Genomic DNA, 19155 nt, shown 5'->3' with positions numbered 1-19155 from the left:
AGAGACCTATTTCATAGTTTAAACTTAGAATATTCTGGTATCCTGCTGTCTCTAACACTCAAAATTGATGACTTGTTTAAAGAGGTTTAAAATCTCTCCCCCGCCCCACAAAAAAAACTCCAGAAAAAATAAGGACATATTCAAAAGACATTTTTTGTAATTCAGCCCACAAGGCAAGTCATTAGCCAAAAGGAAGGTGTGATTCGGAGGTAAAACTGTACAGTTAATTTCTCATGGGATTTTAATTCTTCCTGAAAGCTTGTCTGATTGTAGACATTCTGCAGACGTTTCTTAGTTTATCTCATTCTCCATCTTTAATCACCACTCTTAGAACCACTGGCTTCAAAAGCCTCTGAGAACAATCAGGTTTTAACAGGTAAATCATAGTGTAATGGTGCCATTAGGTTCTTTCTAGATGCTGGGTATATATATGACTTTTAGACAGTCTGCTTTTATTCCTTCTTGCCCCTTTAGTGCAGCTTGGGTTTTTCTTAGGTAAAATAAGAAAATGTGACTTACTCAGTCACAGATGTGTTACTTCACAACCATCTTGTCACCTACATTTTCTGAATTGGCTATCATATTGAAGTTCAAACAGTTCGAACTAGACTTGGGTTTGAACTTCTAACTGACAAAAGCTAAGCTTGCTAAAAAATCAAACTAGTTATCCTGGGTTTGAGAAACAATGTGTTACCTGGAAGTTAACCCATTACAGGTCGCCAAATCTGTTCTTTCTTTTCTTCTAGCTGTTGTCTAGCAGGTCGTGCCTACCCCCTTGGTGACATCCCTGAAGATCTTGTTCCCTTGGTTAAAAACCAGGTTGGTGCCATTTTCTCAGCATCTTTGACTATTACTCCTCTTGTAAAGGTGCAGTAAAGACAAATTGTACTGAGAGTTACACATGGTCAGGAGCTACCTATCAACTATGATAGGAGAGAGTCTACGTACCATTACTGAAGGCAAAGTGGTAGCTGAGAGAGGTTAGAGAAGGTGTAACGTAGTGGCACTTTAAAGTAGATTCAACTTGCTTTTATTTTATCCAAATGGGAATCAATGCTTCAGCAAGATACTTTGTAAGGTGAGAAAATAATCAACTTTTTTTTTCAACCTGGCAGGTTTTTGAATTTCTAATTCGCCTGCATTCAGCAGAAGCTTCCCTTGAGGAAGAAATATATCCTTATGTTCGGACTTTGCTGCATTTCGACACAAGAGAATTTCTAAATGTATTGGCACTGGTAAGAGATAATACGATTTTAAGGTGTTTTAAAAGCCAGGATGATACTTTTTTTTTTAATATGAAGAAAGATAAATAAAAATCGTTAATCAGGTACTATTTTTATGCCCTAACAGTAAGTCAGGTTTGAAATGTTTAATTTTGCTATGCCACCCAATATTTTCTAATTCCTTTTCTCTCTTCCTTTCTTCCACCTTCTTCCCTTCCCACTCCCCTCCTCCTCTTCATTCTCTTCCTTCTTCATTCTCATTCTCCCTCCCTCCTGCCCTCTCCCTCTTTAGTTCTTTTTAATACATTCTTATCAAAAAGTTAAAGCAAGGTTAAATGTGGTGCATCTTTGATTTCATAAATTGTATTAGTTGACATGCTAAATATGGAAGAAGGACATGGTGGTGATGGTAGTGGAAATCACTGTAGTTGAAATGAAACAAAGATGCTTCCTGCTGAAAAAAAAAAAATCTTTAGACAGGTTTAATTAAAGGTGGATTTAGGTGAACTAGGTTCTTTGTGAAAATGCCCCCAAAGGAATAATTATATAAAATATATATTCCCAAATAAATAGTATTGTATTTGTTTTTAAAGGCATTTTATAACATAGACAGTGCTTATATTATAGTGTTTAGTGAAGCAGCAGGCTTACAATTGTATAAAACACACACAGATGTTGTATATGTCCAATGTTTGGAGAAACAATACATCTAAATACTAATAGTAAATATGAGAGGGGGCAAATTTCTCTAATGAGCATATATTATTTTCATAAGTTGAATAATAAACTGTAAATAAAAAAAATAAGTGCCCATGAGAAGGTTAGCATTCCAATTATAGAATATTCGAATTAGTTTAATTTGAAAATCTGACTTCAAGAGTAGTAACTTTAATTGCATGGGAAGAAGGGGAAAGAAACTTAGAACTGGAAGTCAGATCTAGTTGGTTTAGGAGACTTCAGACTTCCAGAAGAGAACGTAAGGGAATTTGGGTCTGGCATGTAGGAAAAAAGAAACAGAAAGTGTGAGGCATTGGATTCAGAAAGAGTGGTAAAGAGCAACAAAGAATTTTACCTGATTTTTTTTTTTTTTTAAGTGCTGTTGTAGCACTGAAGATCATTTGGAATTATGTTGGTGTCTGAATAATGATACTGGGATTGGTAGTAAGGCTGCAATACAATCTCTCATTTACTTGGCAAATATTTGAGTGCCTAGTATACCACATGTACTATACTATCTGGGGGTACAACTTTGGCTGACAGGATATAAACCCTCTTGTGGAGTAATAAGATCCAGACTTGTAGATAAGTAATTATAGCATAGTGTAATACATGCCATTGGAGAAGATGCTGTGGGAACACTTAGGAGGGGGACCTAATGGAGGGTCAGGCAGCTTCTTGGTTAAAATGATATCCATTCTGAGTCTCAGAGGATGAGTAGAAACTAGTCAGGTTAAGGTTAGGGGAAAATATTCTAGGCAGAAGACAGAATTTGTAAAAGGCCTAGGAATAAGACAGAGCAATATGTGTTTCAAGAAATTGAAAAAAAAAAAATCAGTATGACTGCATCTGTAAGTATTAGGAAGCCTGCAGAGAGAGACAGATCCAGAGAGGTGAGTAGAGACTGAATTTTATAATCTATGGTAAGAAGTTTAGATTTTATACTAGAGCAGTAGGTAGCCATTGAAGCCTTTTAGCTAGAGGAATGTCATTTGTAGTTCAGAAAAATTCCCTCTGATCGTTGTATGGAAAACGGATTGAAATAAAAGATTGGAGGCAAAAAGATCTGTTAGCAAATTTTTGTAGTAATCTAGGTAGAATATAATGGTGGCTTGATTTAGGGCAGTGACAGTGGGGATACTAAGATGCGAAAGGATTTGGAAAATATTTTAGGAGGCACATTGGCCTAAAATTTAGGATGTGAAAGTTAAGACAAATGGGGAATCATCAAATATTCCCAGGTTTCTAACTGGATGAACTGGATGTATAGTGGTTTATTTGTAGATTCAAGAGGGAATCACAGGAAAAACAGGTTTCTCAAGAAATTGAGTAGGGCTCAGAGAGACATAGATAATTAGTTTTCTTTTGAGCATAATGAATTTGAAATGCCTAAAAGACAAGTGATGTTTTCCTTCCTTGCATACACCAAGTGCTGGCTGCATCCTCAAGTACTAAAGCTGGAAAAATTGCTAAGACCTAAGATACTGGATTCACTGCCTATTATGTTTACCATAATTAATTAATCATATGACTTTCCTAATTCAGTTAATATACTTTAATAAAAAGAATAGTTTCAGAGAGACCCAGAAGAATTTCAGTGACAGATTTTTAAATAACATTTCCCCAGTTTTTTTCATTTAGGAATATTTTTTCAAGTAAGACTTTTAAATTTAGCTTTTTTGTATAATTTGTACAAAATATAATTCACCCTTTTCACAGGAGAAGAGCTTGACATATGTATGCAGTCTTGAAACCATTGCTACAATCTAGTTATAGGACATTCCCATCATTCCAAAAAGGTCACTTTTGCTAGTTTCTCCTGTGACTGGGTTGAGACTGACTTCAGAGACTCTGGCAACTACTGATTTGCTTTCTGACAGTGTAGTTTTGCCTTTTCTAGATGTCATTTAAATAGAATCATACACTTTGTAGTGTTTTTTTCCTGGCTTTTTTTTTCACTTTAAACTATGCTTTTGTGATTTATTCACATTGCATGTAGCTAGCTATAAGTTGTTCTTTTTTATGGCTATGTAATTTTCCATGTTATAGATATACAGTTTGTTGATCCATTCTCTAATAGAGGGTCCTTGGGGTTGTTTCCAGTTTTAGGCTATTATGAACATTTACAGACAGGTCTTTGTGTGGACAAATATTTTTATTTCTCATGAGTAAATACCAAAGAATGGAATCAAGCATTTGTTAAGTGTGTTATTTTACTTTGTAAGAAACTAAGTTTTCTGTTACAGTTCTAATATTATACATTTCTACCAGTAGTATATATGAGTATCAATTCTTTCGTCTTCTCACCAACATTTGGTATGGCTGACCTTTTAAATTTGAGCATTCTAATAGGTATATAGTGATATCCCATTGTGGTTTTAATTTATATTTTGCTCTGGCTAATGATGTTGAGCCTATTAGCAAAGAAGATATGTTTGCCATTCATATATTCTCTTTGATGAAATATCTGTTCATATTTTTTGCTCATTTTTTTCAAAATTGTGTTTTCTTGTTGGATTTTGAGAATTCCTTATAAGCTCTAAATACAAATCAGATTGCACAAGCAAATGTTTTCTCTCAGTCTGTAGTTTGTCTTTTCTTTGTCCTAACAATATCTTTTAAATAGCAGAAGTTTTACATTTTGATCATCTAATTTACCAGCTTTCTTTTATGAATCATGCTTTTGGTGTCATATCAAAGAAATCTTTGCCTAATCCAAAGTTGCAAAGATTTTCTCTTCTGTTTTCTACTAGAAGTTTTATGGTTTTAGGTATTACATTTAGATATGATCTATTTTGAAGAAATTTTTAATGTGATATGAGGGTTAGGTACAACTTTTCCCCCCTTTTTTTTTTGCACATAGATATTCAGCTCTTACAGCACCATTTGATAAAAAGACTACTCATTCTCTACTGAATTGTCTTTGTACTTTATCAAAAATCTGTTATCTGTATATGTGTGGAGTCTGCTTCTGAACTCTATTCTATGCCATTGGTCTGATTATCTTAATTCCAACACAGCACTGTCTTGATTACTGTAGCTTTATAATGAGTATGGAAATCGCACATTATGTTATCTCTCCGATGTTTTTGTTCTTTTTCAAAATTGCTCTGTCCTTTGTAGGTTTTTTGATTTTCAGTATGAGTTTGTAGAGTTGTCTTGTTAATTTCTACTACAAAACTCTGTTAGAATTCTCATTAGGATTGTGTTAAATGTTCAGCCAATTTGAAGAGAATTGACATTTTAGCAACACTGAGTTTTCTGACCTGTGAAAAGGTATATTGTTCCATTTCATTAGGTCTTCTTTAATTTTTTCAAATGTTTTATAGTTTGTAGTTTTCTGAGTGATGAGGACTCAACGTAATGTTTTTCCTACTATTGTGCAATTTACAAATTTTGATAAAATAAAAATCACCTTTCTCTTCTCTTGCTTTGTATATTGCTATCAAGAAAACTAATGTCATCCTGATTTTTCTTAACTTTCGGAGGAACTTAGTCCTTCTTTCTAGAGAGCCAGAACACTTTTCCCCATAGAGTTTTACTATAAGATTCAACTAGGTCTTTTCCTCTGAGATTTACTCTAGAATTGACTGTTCTGGTTCAGTTTTACTATATATACTTTGGGCCCTTTCAGTCGTGAATTCGAGTCTTTATTTCAAGAAAGTGTTTTTGAATTGTAAATTTAAATACTTTTTCTCCTTCATTATTTTGTATTTTTTCTTTAGAAATGCCTATTATTTGTATATTGTATCTTTACCTTCTGTATCAGCTTTTCTCTGATATTTTTTTCTTCCTTCTTTGTTTAAATTTTATTTTCTTGTTTCTTTTCATTTATCTTCTCAATTTCTCTTACTGTGCTTTAGTCATATGTGTTCTCCCTTGGGTGGCTTGTAATTGTCTTCATTTCTGGGGTGAATTTATCCTTTTTTTTTTTTCATTTTTTTCCTGAGTTCAGTTAGCTTTTATTTCATATTTTTCTGCTCTTTGTTCATTTCTTTTTCAAATTCTTAAATTTCTGGTTTGTGATGTTCTTTCAAATCTGTAGTTGTATGTTTGAATATATTTAATATACATTGGCATATTGTTATAGTTTACTTCTGTTTCTATTTCGTGGCTAGTTTTTATTTTGTTTTATTTTAGAGTGCCTTCATTTGCTGTTTTTATTTTCATTTTTTGTATTGGATTTTTCTGGCTAGCTGTAATAGGTGACTTCGTTAGAGGGTAGGAGAAAATTACCTACTGGCATTCCTAGTTCAAGTGCCTTCTTCATTTGCTACAATTAAGTACAATTTCTTAAATAAACAATGTCTTCTGAGGATAGTCTATCTTCTCAGTCTTGTTTTAGTAGGACCTTTATCTTGAGCCACTTCCTTCTTTTCACATTAGCCATCAAAGAGTGTTTCCCATTCCCAAGGTACCTCCCTTTAGCCCTAAGCCATATCTTACCGAGACCTCTGATTCACACTTGCCAGTCCTCTTCTTTTCTTCTTCCTATTAGGCATTAGGTCTCAGGCCTGATCTCTGCACTTCCTCACCCAAAGTGGATCTCTTTTTTCTTCTGGAGGTAAATTCTATTTGATATTCTTTATTCTGCTACCCCTGAAACCTTGTCATATTCTCCTTCTACCCAATTCTATTCAATTTATTGTATTGATGTCCTGGGCTTTGGAGCTGACGCTGCTAATTTGGGATGTTCATTTTTCCAAGTTTATTTTATGTAAGTTTAAATTTGTGGTATTTGTCATCCTTTAGTTTTCCCATTACCTTGAATTGTGAGTGTTTCTTTTTGCTCTTTTTTTTTTAACATACAGGGGTCTTAATGGGGGATGTGTGAAAATATTAGTTCAGGAGTCCACAAACTACAGCCTATAGATCAAATCCAGCTCCGTTTGGCCTCTGACCTATGCAAGCTAAGAATATTCTTTCACTTTTTAGGGGTTATAAAAACAGAAGAAGATTATGTCATAGGATTGCATGTAGCCCACAAAGTCTTCAATATTTGCAATATTTTCTCTTTGGCCTTTTACAGAAAATGTTTGTTGACCCCTGGATTAGAATTTAGCCAATTATCATTATTTTACAGAAACTCTATAATAAATTTTAAGAGACTACACAGAGAAGTTTTATGACCAAATTTACAGATGACTTTCGACTTGAATTTTAGGTCTACCTTTGTGCTTCACAAACTGTCATTCTCCATTAGGACATCTTGCATATTATTTCTCTAACAAGCATTGTGTAATTAGAAGTATCTTTGTAGGATGATAATGTTTTAACAATGATGTGCCATTTTGGTGGCAGCTGTTAACTACAATCAAAATATGTCATTATGTGTATCATAATTTCATAATGTAGTATATCACCACTTAATTGTGTTTAGGGAAATAAATATTCAGTATCTGTTTCAAAGCAGTAAATTCATTCTGCCAAAGGGAAAATGAATAAGGAAATTTCTTTCTACTTACTATTACTGCTATAGTTTTTTAATAGGTATGTTAATTCTTCATGGTTTTATGTTTTAGTTGAATGGCATTTGTATTAGCAGATAGTACCTTCTATTTGTACTTACAGAGTGAGGTCTCACTTAGACAGGCTGAGGTGGGGTGGAGGATGGTGTGTGTATGTGTGTGTTTGTGTGTGTTGTTCTCATAAACCTGAAGATAGAACTGAGAGACTTTATAGTCTATCTTTCTGTCTTCAGGCTGGATCATATTTAACCCACTTAAACATCAAAATATTTTCTGTTTGAGCTTTCCAGAATATGATCTCCTACGTCTCCTAGGTAACTCATTTTAGTATTTCTCAGCTAAGCAGCCTCAAAGCAGTCTAGTTGTAAAAATGATTAAAAAAAAAAAAAGAAAAGATTTTATTTTTCTCTGTAATTAACTAGACAAATCAGCAGTCGTTTGTTTAAAGTGCTTACTGTGTATTGGGCTGGAGAAAAGAAGGAAGGGCATGCTAAGAAGAAACAGCCTGAATAAAGGTACTTTGGAGAGAAATTGGGGAAGTTCAGGGCCCATTTAAAGATTAGCAAGCATTCTGGTTTGAATGTAACTATAATATAGTTTTGAAAGTTCATGGTTGTGAAATTCCTTTTTTTTTTAAACTATTGAGATAATATGTAGTCTTTGTTTCAGGAAAATAAGCAGTAAATTATTGATATTTGAATTTAAACATTTCTAAGAACCAAACATGCTAAATGAAAACTATTTGAAAATCAAGTCTTTATTATTCTTATTACTAAGTAATCTCATTTCAATTTTTTGATATGAATAAAATTTCATCTCTTTCATATATGCATCCTGTAGGTACTAGGTATTTTCAGAATCAGGTGCTGTCCTTTACTTTGGTGCATGTTCTACTCAAAATATATTTGGCTCTACTTGAGCAGGGACATAAAAAGTGTTATACTTGGCAGTTTTTTGAAAATAGGATACCTATTCCTTATATGTAGGCTTGAGGATTTTAACATTGTGACAGTTTTGCCATAGTAATTTTTTAAAAAATCTATCTTTGAACATCATTTTTCTTAGTTGTCATGACAGTTATTTTTCATGACAGTTAATAAGGTGTATTTCAGTTATTGTTTCCAAATAGCATAGACAGAATGATAGCTGAGCATGTAACATGTATTTCATCCTTCTCAAATCCTTGCTTATAAATTGCCTTTCGCCATTCATTAGTGTTTGTTTTTTTTTTTTTTGCATTGCCAATAAACTTTGCCCTCCTTTCTCGAATCATTTTTGGTTGTATGATAATTACTACATTTTTATACTTTTAATCCATTTTTAAATTGCAATATTAAATGCCATAGCTTTCTATTAAACTCACTAAAAATACCTTATTATTAATGGTGTATAAAGAAAAACTTGATGAGCAATGGTTATCTTTTATGGGAATTTAGCTATTAATAAGAATTTAATATTTTGTTTCCCTCTAAAATTTGCAAATAATTATTTTTTAAAATTTCTCCCTTTTAGACTTTTGAAGATTTTAAAAATGACAAGCAAGCTGTAGAATATCAACAACGTATCGTGGACATTTTGTTGAAAGTAAGTATTCAAAGAATACATGTCTTTGTATTGATGTAGATATTAAGAAAATTGAATTACTTTATAGAAAGTTCTGAAATAATCTTGTTTAATGAAGCGATATGTTAAACATTTTAAACTTTTATTATGATGTCATTGTCTTCAAAAGCTGAATAAAATACTAATCATTCATTCAAAAAATTTACAACTTTAGACTCTATACTACAATACAGGGTACTCTTGAGAAATGTCTATTGTGATAATGGCTACGTTAGTATGATTATACACAATAATAGAGACTGACTTCAGAGTGCTTTGATAAAATAATTAATGTGAAGAATCTCTTTTTGTCTCATACCAACATCACTGTGTTGCCAAAGTAGTACCATAGTTTTGCCATGGTAATGAGATGATAGGTGGCACTTAAGAATGATTTGAGGCACACAGAAATGATCATCCCAGTCTACATCTAACTAGATTCATTCCAAAGCTATTTTAAGACTCATGCTGTTGCTAATGAATGAATGCAGAGACAGATTCCTTTCCATCTGCACAGCTTCAACCAGGCCAGTTTCTTCTTGCAATTGAAAGCTTAGAGTTTTCATCCTGTTCGTTTGGCTGTAAAATGGAGATTTCTTCCTCATAGTGACTTTTAGATTTTAGACAAGAGACCAATATGAAAATGTTCTCTAGTTGTGCATAACATTAATATATTACATTTGTAGTACTTTATAATTTTCAAAGCACATTTATATACATTACATCATTTAAGCTGTTTATTGACCTTGTAAGATAGGCAGTGATAAATATGAGAATCGGCTTGCTAAGCTTATCCCAAATAATGCCAGTTTGATCCAGGTGGCTGGTATGGAGAATTTTTAACCTAGATTTCCAAAATGCTTATCAAATTGGTATACCTAATTTTGTCCTCCTTTACTTTGTGATCTTGCCTTTTCTCTACCTAATATTCTTCTATGACTCTCCATTGGATCGGCTGGAATTAAGTTTTGCTGTGAGAGAAAATTCAAAAAAAATTGATGAGAATTTTTTTTCTCATATAAGTCTTAGATGGGCAACCAGATCTAGCTAGTAGAGTAGCTCCATAAACTTATCAGGGATGCAGATTCCTTCTGTCTTATTGCTTTTATTCTTTGTCCATGGTTTCTGTTTTTTGGTCCAAAATGGTTGCTCAGGCTCTAGTCATTACCTCTGCATTCTACCCAGCCTTAATGCAGAAAGAGATGAAGATAGTGTTTCCTCTTTTTAAGAAAATTTCTTACATGTTGTTTACTACAATTCTGTTTATATCATGTTGATCAGAACTTAGATGTATAACCCCTCAGCTGCTAAGAGAGACTGAAAAATGTACTCTGTATTGTGTATGACCATGTGTTTAGCTAAAAATGAGGAGTTCTATTTCTAAGTTAGGAGGGAGGAACAGATGTTGGAGCATAAGTACTAGTTTCTGCCATACCTATCTAAGCTGTTTTACATGACATCCAAGATCCTTCTATATTTTTTTGGTCTCTGACTACTTCCCTATAACTGCCCCCGCCATTACGAAAGTCTCAACTGTCTGAAATTATTGAGATTCACTGAGCTTTCTTTGTCATCTTTAAGGCTTATATTCTTTGTGTGAGTTTTCTTTTATCCTCTCATGCCTTTGCCTTCTCTTTTTCTGCATGGCAAATGCCTAATAGTTTTCCAAGATGTAACTCAAATATCATCCACGAGAAACTCTTAGAGTCCTCTCCCACTCTTTAGTTTGATTAGCTTGCCCCTTGTCTGTGTTCATATAACTTTATGCTACACCTGGCACACTGTATGGTAAGTATTTACACATATATTTTCCTACCTGGAGTTGAGCTCCCTATAGGTAGAGACTGTGAGGATTTGTTTGTTTGTTTTGTTATTTCTTTTAATTGAATTATAGTTAACATACAATATTATTTTAGTTTCAGGTGTACAACATAGCAATTCAATATTTTTTACATTAAAAAATGATCACCATAATAATTCTAGTTACCATCTGTCACCTTACAAAGTTATTTCAGTATTATTGATTATATTACCTATGCTGTGCTTTACATCCCCATGACTTATTTTGTAACCGAAAGTTTGTGTCTCTTAATCTTCTTCACCTATTTTGCCTGTTCCCTCTACTCCCCAACCCCCTTCCCTCTGGCAACCACCAGTTTGCTCTCAGTTTCTATGAGTCTGTTTCTGTTTTGCTTTGTTTGTTATGTTTTTTTGATTCCACATAGTAGTGACATCATATGGTATTTGTCTTTCTCTGACTTATTTTTCACTTAATGTAATTCCCTCTAGGTCCATACTGCAAATGGCAAGATTTCATTCTTTATGACTGAGTAATAATCCATTGTGTGTATATACCACATCTTCTTTATTTGTTTATCTATAGATGGTTGCTTTCATATCATGGCTATTGTAAATAATGCTGCAATGAACATGGGATACACATGGTTTTTCAAATTGGTGTTTTTATTTTCTTCAGATAAATAACCGGAAGTGGGATTGCTGGATCATATGGTGCTTCCATTTTTAATTTTTTGAGAACCCTCCATAGTGGCTGCACCACTTTATCCAACAATGCACTAGTGTTCCCTTTTCTCCACATCCTCACCAACACTTGTTATATCTTCTTTTTGATAATAGTTATTCTGACAGGTGTGAGTGGTATATCATTGTGATTTCAATTTGCATTTCCCTCATGGTTAATGATATTGAGCATCTTTTCATGTGCCTGTTATATGAATTATCTATATTTTTTTAGGAGAAAATGTCTGTTCAGGTCCTCACCCATTTTTAAATCTGATTGTTGTGTTAATATTGAGTTGAATGAATTCTTTATGTATTTTGGATTTCAACCCCTTATCAAATATATTATTTGCAAATATTTTCACCCATTCAGTAGGTTCTCTTTTAATTTTGTTGATGGTTCCTTTGCCGTGCATAAACTTTTTAGTTTGATGTAGTGTCTTTTTTTTTTTTTTTGCTTTTGTTTCTCATGCCTGAAATGAAATAGACACTTAAAAAAACAATTAAAAATCAATAAAACTAAGAGCTGATTCTTCGAAAAAAACTTTTGATAATTTTTTAGCCGGACTCATCAAGAAAAAAAGAGAGAGGGCCCAAATAAAATCAGAAATGAAAGAGAAGTTACAAACAACACCACAAAAATACAAAGGATCATTAGAGACTTTGAACAATTATACACCAACAAATTGGGCAACCTAGAAGAAATGGATAAATTCCTAGAAATGTACAAACTTCCAAAACTGAATTATAAAAAAATAGAAAATCTGAATATACCAATTACTAGCAATGAAATGGAATCAGTAATCAAAAATCTCCCAAAGAACAAAAGTCCAAGACAGCTTCAAAGATGAATGCTACCAAATATTTAAAGAGTTAATACCTGTTCTTCTCAAATTATTCCAAAAATTGAAGATGAAGGTATGATCAATTATGTACGTGAGCAAGCTGTGATTACTGGACAAAAGCAGGAAGAGTAAAAGAAAGGGATATACTGCTAGCAAAGTAAGAAAAGGTAGGCCAAAAGCTAGGCCCCAAGGAAATGTTTTATAATAAGAAAAATCTTATACTTTATTTTCGAATGGAGAATAGTCTGAGGGAACAGAGGACTTTTCGCTAATAAGAGGATACTGTTTTCTAATTTGTTGTAGAATTGCCTCCATAAATTCAGCTGTCTAAAACAGTACATTATCTTCTTTCCCAAACTTCTGCATTCTCTCTGCTAATGGCATTGTTATCCTACCTGCCTCTCAGGCTCAAGATTTGTCAGTTTTTACTCCTCCTTTAGCCACACTTTTCCACATATGTGCCCAGTCGTCTTGTTTCCTCTCTTTCCGCAGTGTCATTTGCACCTTCCCTTTTTGTTATCACTGCCCTAGTTCAGAACCTCTTCTCTCCCATGAACCCCTTCAGTCACATGCATCTCGGTCTCTCGCCTTTCTGTTTCTTCCTTCTGTTATTTTATCCTATACACTGCTGACAGGATAATGTACTAAGCACAGTACTGATTACGAACAACTCTCCTGGTCGAATACCTTTAATAGCCACCACCCCCGCTCCCGCCCCACCGCACCCCCTAGTTTTCTATGGAATAAGTTTTAGAATTTTTAGAATGACATTTGAGGCCTAATCTTTTCTTTCAATCTAATTTCTCCTTCCTCCTCATGTATCCTGCTGCATTCTAATGAAACCCATAGTTCTTCCAAACAAACTCATCTTTTCCTACATCCATGCTGTTGCTGACACTTGTCTCTCTAACTGGATTATACATTTTCCCCTGTCATGGGTTCCACGTGAGCTTTAAATCTTAGTTTAAAAAAAGTACTTTTCTCATTTCTTTTTAGTTCTCCCCAGTCAAACTGAATTTTCCCCACAGTGCTTCTATAGTCATTTGTTCCTTTATAATAGTGCTAATGACATTACTCCTTTTATTTAAAGTATGTTTACCTGTCTCACCATGCATTCTCATTTATAATTACTTCGAAGCCATCTACTGTAGCATCTTACACATAGTAGGTACTCAGGAGAGGACAGCTTACTTAAAGCAGTGGAATGATTATGATTCGATAATTCTCTGTGGTTGTAAAAAGCCTGTTATGCCAAACCATCTGTTCAGAAAACTGCTTATAGACAAGGCAGAAGCCATTCGCTTCATTGCATGGGTTAGTTGACTTCTTTTCTGGGATACCTTCACTCTCAAGTTACCTTACTTTTAAACCCCAAAGTAACTCCCTGTGTTGGTGGGCAGTTACTTTAAGTTTAGTAGGATTCTTTTTTAAGAATTCAAGAGGGAAACATGATTAATATTTCTTTGAAAGTTACCTAACAATTCATTTCTCATCAAAAGCCGCTAGAAATGTGCTAAAAAGTCGCTAAATGCTCCTTTCAGAGCATGCAGATAGTCATGCTCTTTCTCTGAATGGTATTGAACTCAATTGTTGCAGTCAATAAAAGAATTTTTTCATGAGTCTTCAGCAGTGAGCCCCTTCGCATCTCATTGTACATTTTTGTTTGTTTCAAACCAGATGGTGTATTGAATAAAGGGTCTCTTTTGCTTGTCAGGTTATGGTGGAGAATTCAGATTTTACTCCCTCACAAGTGGGTTGTCTCTTCACATTCCTTGCCCGGCAGCTTGCAAAGCCTGATAATACCTTGTTTGTAAACAGAACCCTCTTTGATCAGGTGAGTATCTTTAACAATGAGAGCTAAATTGTCTTTATTCTATTACTGTTCATAGAAAAGTTCACTGGATTTCACGGTTTCTTAATAGGCTATAGGATATGTGTCGTATCATGGAGAAGCCTGTTAAGGTTTTGATTTGGGTCTAATTTAGTTTTTTTTCAATGATGTCTCTGGGTAGTATGATTTTGCCTAGTAATTTGGTATCATAGGAGTATGGTTTGTTGAGACTAGTTTATAGAGATTCTGTTCTCTCAATTATTCTGTTGCTCCAAGTTGCCTAGATTTCTTTGCTCAAGAATTTTCCAATTTAAGAATCACCAACCTCATTGGCAGTAAGACTACTGTGTTGATCATTTAGAGGAGGGATTACTTTTAGAAAATCTGAATTTACTTACAGATGTTTGACTGTGAATGTCATCTCCTAATCCCAGTTAAATAGCTCCTATGTATCCACAGGTGGCAATGAAAATACTTTTTTACCTGCAGATAAATGCTAATGACAAACATTCATTGAGCTCTTCATAGTGCCAGGCTGCATGCCAGAATTTTATGTTTATATATGAACTCAGTGCTCCCAATAGCTCTGAAATTGGTATAGTTGTTATCCCATTGAGGAAAATAAAGCCTGGAGAGGTGAAGAGTCATGTGTTATTAATGTGTTATTATTACAAATAAATGTTAATAAGGTTAGAATTCAAATTTAAGTGGCCCGACTCCAAAGTTCATGATTCGCTTGGTCCATAGTATCAAGGATCTTAAAGTTAAGGTATATAGATCACACTGCCTTCTAGTTATGTTTCTAAACATAAAGTAAAAATGTGTGTAAGATACATATTAAATTGTAGCATACCTGACTCTTCTGCGTCATGTACTATGGCCACTCAGTTGAGAAGATTCCATACACCTGTGGTATTTGTTATGGCCGCGTGTCAATGAATGGGTGATATAGATAGGGTAGTTGTTTTCATTGTGACAGTGTTATGGTGCGCATGCTGGAATCCAATAAAAAATACTTTTTCTTTGACCAGGTCCTTGAATTCCTCTGTAGTCCTGACGATGATTCCCGACACTCTGAAAGACAGCAGGTATGAACTCTTAGAACTCCTTTTTGCTAGAGAGTAGGAAAGACCACAGAGTAAGCCAGAAAGAACTCTTCTGTGCTAGATTTCATGAGGCATAAGGGGAAAATGACTTGTGCCAAACCTTAATACTAACTAGGTAGTGGAAACCAGAAAATAGTGTGGATGGTTGTTACAAGTACATATGTAAGGAGCTTATATCAAACTAAATTCCTAGGCAGGCTGGACCTGTCTTGCATTTAGCCTGATACCAAAAAGAACAACACTTCATCCTTCTCCATATGTAGAAACAATTGGCACCTGTTGTGTTCTGCTTTCCACCAGTGTCATTAATTTGAGAAAACCATTCTTAGCTGCTGTAGCCCTGAACCAGAAAGACCGCAGGATCCTGAGTAATGAGACACTCAACTTTTGAGGAGTGCCCTCTAGCCCCACTGCTTTAGGGCTAACCATTTCTGGAAACTAAAACCCACCTCTCCCTCCACTAACCACTGTGAGATAGTAACTGTTTGATTACCACTTGCCACTTCCTTGAGGGTCCTTTCTAAGAGTAGGATTCTTTAAAAGTTTACCCATGATATTGTGAGCACTAAGAAAGTCAACCCATTTAAAATCAATAGCCAGATTTTTGTTAGGTAAGCTACAAAAATTAAGTACTTTGAGAGCTATATTGATTTTTTATGGTAGTAGTCCATGGCTGAGAGGTCGAGATTCAGATAAAAAACATTGGATAGTAACAGTGACTCCTTACTCTGCACAGCTGTGGCCCAGTGACTGCTGCAGACTACCTCAGGGAAGAGAACAGCTGCTAAAATTGTAGTTATCTCTTAAATTATATTGAATACAAACAGTAATGTGGACCTCTCAATTTTGCTCCTAATTCTCTGTTGATCCACTGATTTGCATGGTGTTGCTATATAAAATGATTAAAACTTTTTATATAAATATCTAAATTTAACAAATAAAAACCAAATCTAAATGTAAAAGCCAAACCTTGGAAAATAATTATTGGATAGTAATATTCTATTATTGGGAGACCCCTTTGAGATTATCTAGTTTCTTTTTCTACTCATTTTAGAAATAACAGAAAACTGACAAAATTGCTCAAAGTTGAAACTTAGAACCCATTTCCTTCCCTTCTAATTCAGCACTCTTTCCCTTGTACAAATTGTTATATATCAGAATTCGTTTATGTGATATTTCTTATTGTTTTCTGGTGGAATGTTGATAAAAGTTTAACTAATGGCTCTTCAGTTCTGATGTGAATGTTGGTTGATACTTTCTTTTATGTAAATGAGTAAGATGAAAGTGCAACAATGAAAGCATGTCAAAATGTCACTCATTCATCAGTGAAGCGACTTCTTTGCTGAATCAGATAACAGTTTTTTTATATTAAAAAATAATTCCTTCATTTTTTTGTGCTATTCACAGTGTGATGACTACCACATGCACACTTTTAATTTTGATTGCCTTATTAATACCATCTCCCTCACTTTCTTAACCAAGGATTAGCAAACTTTTTCTGGAAAGGGCCAAAGAGTAAATATTTTAGGCTTCGTGGGCCACATATTCGTGACTGTCACATATTCTTTGTTTGTTTTACAACCTTTTAAAAATGTGAAAAGCCGTGATTTACAGCATTTGCCAGTTTCCATGGTGTAAGTACTCCCACCATGGCTGATTTCAGCCTACCAACATGATGTCATTGAGCAAAGCGTTGGGAAGAGATGCACAGTACCACACCCTTATGTAATAGTTCCACCATACAGATACAGTTATAGAAACTAACCTCATGAGAATACACAGTAAAATGTAGTAAAATAATTGGCAAGTGGTGAGTTTTGAGTATTACCATCATTTTTAATTTAATTTATTTAACTGTAAGTTTATATAATTTAATTTATAACAATGGCTGTTTTTAACAGCCGACTTACAAAATTCCTGAAAATGTAACAGTCAGCTCTAGTGTGTTGGTAAGATTGGCTCCAGCAATGGCATTTCTATTATGTTACTCCCTACTGAGGCTTCCATCTGATGGGGTTGACTCCATAGTTGTTCTACATAACAGTATGTAGTCCTACTCAAAATGGATTAATTTAGGGTTCTGAAATGTAAAGTTTGAATAGGTTTTATTTCTTTTCTGCCTTTTTTTTTTTAAACTTGAAAGTAATCAATTTCCCACGTTAGAAAAATACTTTGGTGAATGGTTTCCTGGAGTTCTAAAAAGGGTCCTGTTTCTCTGGATCTTGAACTTAAATGCAAAAGAGAGCTTTTTTGTATTCTGATGACTACATAACAATTCTATTGTATTTTGAGGTTTATTTTAAAATACTGTTGAATCTGTCACAACATCCTAGTCACCTTTTTCATTTTAGGTACTTAGTGTGTTAAAATTATTAATATGAACCCCAATGATTTTCTTTGTTTTTTATTGTGATAAAATATATGTACCATAAAATTAGTCACTTTAACTATTTTAAATGTATAATTCAATGGCATTAAGTATGTTATCATTGTTGTACAACCATTACCAACATCCATCTCCAGAACTTTATCTTCCCAAACAAAATCTGTACCCATTAAACAATAACACGCCATTACCTCCTCCCCCAACCCCTGGCAACAACCATTCCACTTTATGTCTCAATGAATTTGACGACTTTAGGATCCTCTATAAGGGGAATCATACAGTATTTTGTGTGTGTGTGACTGGCTTATTTCAGTTTGTATAATACTTTTGAGGTTCATCCATGTCATAGCATATGTCAGAATTTCATTCCTTTTCGAAGCTGAATAATATTTCATTATATGTATATACCCTATTTTGTTTATCCATTCATCCATTGATGGACATTTGGGTTGTTTCCACTTTTCGGCTCTTGTGAATAATGCTATTGTGAAAACCCCCAATGTTTTATTAGAAAAAATAACATGTAAACATGGATACTACCTATGGACCATAAGACAAAGAACCGTGAGAACCATAGGACATAAAAGTACTAGACAAAAATTCACTTCTTGAAAGTATATATATGGACACTTTTAGTTTACTGGAGGATCAGTTAGATATTCTAATAAGGCTTTATTTGCAAACACTGTGGCATTCCTTCCATGTTTGAAAAATAGTCATTTATCTGTTTGTAAGATTTAAATACAATATGATCAACCCTATAATGGCAGTCTAACCCATCATACATGTGAAAGTCAAGCCAAAATCATCAGCAAGTATTTAAGACAAAAGGAAAAAGTTATGGTTTATGTGGCTGAATGGACTCTTAAAGATCTAGTAAATAAAAGTAGATTCCAAGGTGTTTTCACTCATTACTTTTAAATGTTCAGGTCCTTTTAGAATTGCTGCAGGCTGGAGGCATAGTTCAATTTGAAGAGAGTCGGCTCATTCGTATGGCAGAAAAAGCAGAATTGTAAGTCATTTTGAAGCCATGTATTAGTTAATACAACTATTAAATTACATTTCTCTAACTTGAAGCCCAGTATACTTATGCATTGCCATTTTTTTAATTAAGAAAAACTATGCAAATAACAACAAAAAACCTAAGTGTGAAAGTTTTTGCCTCTCACGTCTAGAAATTAGTTAAATTTGCAGAAATTAACAGTGAGTAAATTGAAAGTGTTTGTACGTTTGTTTTAGTATAAAAACGAATTAACAATCTTACGATTTATTATTTTAGTTACTTTTTTACTTGCAGTTCTCATTTTATTTAATAGATGTTTGACAGTTATTTATATATATATTATAAACAATGCAGAATTTAACAAAGCAAATAAGGTGCTATTTTTTAGCACTACTGTTTATCTAGTTTGTTGAATATTTCATTTGACATTTAATTCTGAACATAGAAACATCAA

At 33.9% G+C, this 19155-nt stretch overlaps 1 protein-coding gene across 1 annotated transcript in view; it reads left to right on the top strand.

Annotated features, from left to right (window-relative positions):
* The window catches only part of VPS8 (VPS8, CORVET complex subunit), a 255708-nt gene that overhangs the window by 118331 nt on the left and 118222 nt on the right, over window positions 1–19155 (top strand). The window contains exons 26-32 of the mRNA XM_011383477.2: window positions 423–430; window positions 744–819; window positions 1116–1235; window positions 8921–8992; window positions 14090–14209; window positions 15238–15294; window positions 18628–18710. Coding sequence (XP_011381779.1) covers window positions 423–430; window positions 744–819; window positions 1116–1235; window positions 8921–8992; window positions 14090–14209; window positions 15238–15294; window positions 18628–18710 — 536 coding nt within the window. The remainder of the gene's footprint in view (window positions 1–422; window positions 431–743; window positions 820–1115; window positions 1236–8920; window positions 8993–14089; window positions 14210–15237; window positions 15295–18627; window positions 18711–19155) is intronic.

The sequence above is a fragment of the Pteropus vampyrus genome, unplaced genomic scaffold, assembly GCF_000151845.1.
Source record: "Pteropus vampyrus isolate Shadow unplaced genomic scaffold, Pvam_2.0 Scaffold14, whole genome shotgun sequence".
Lineage (NCBI taxonomy): Eukaryota > Metazoa > Chordata > Mammalia > Chiroptera > Pteropodidae > Pteropus > Pteropus vampyrus.
The sequence above is the reverse complement of the archived record's forward strand: the minus strand, read 5'-3'. Positions and strand labels throughout refer to the sequence as shown.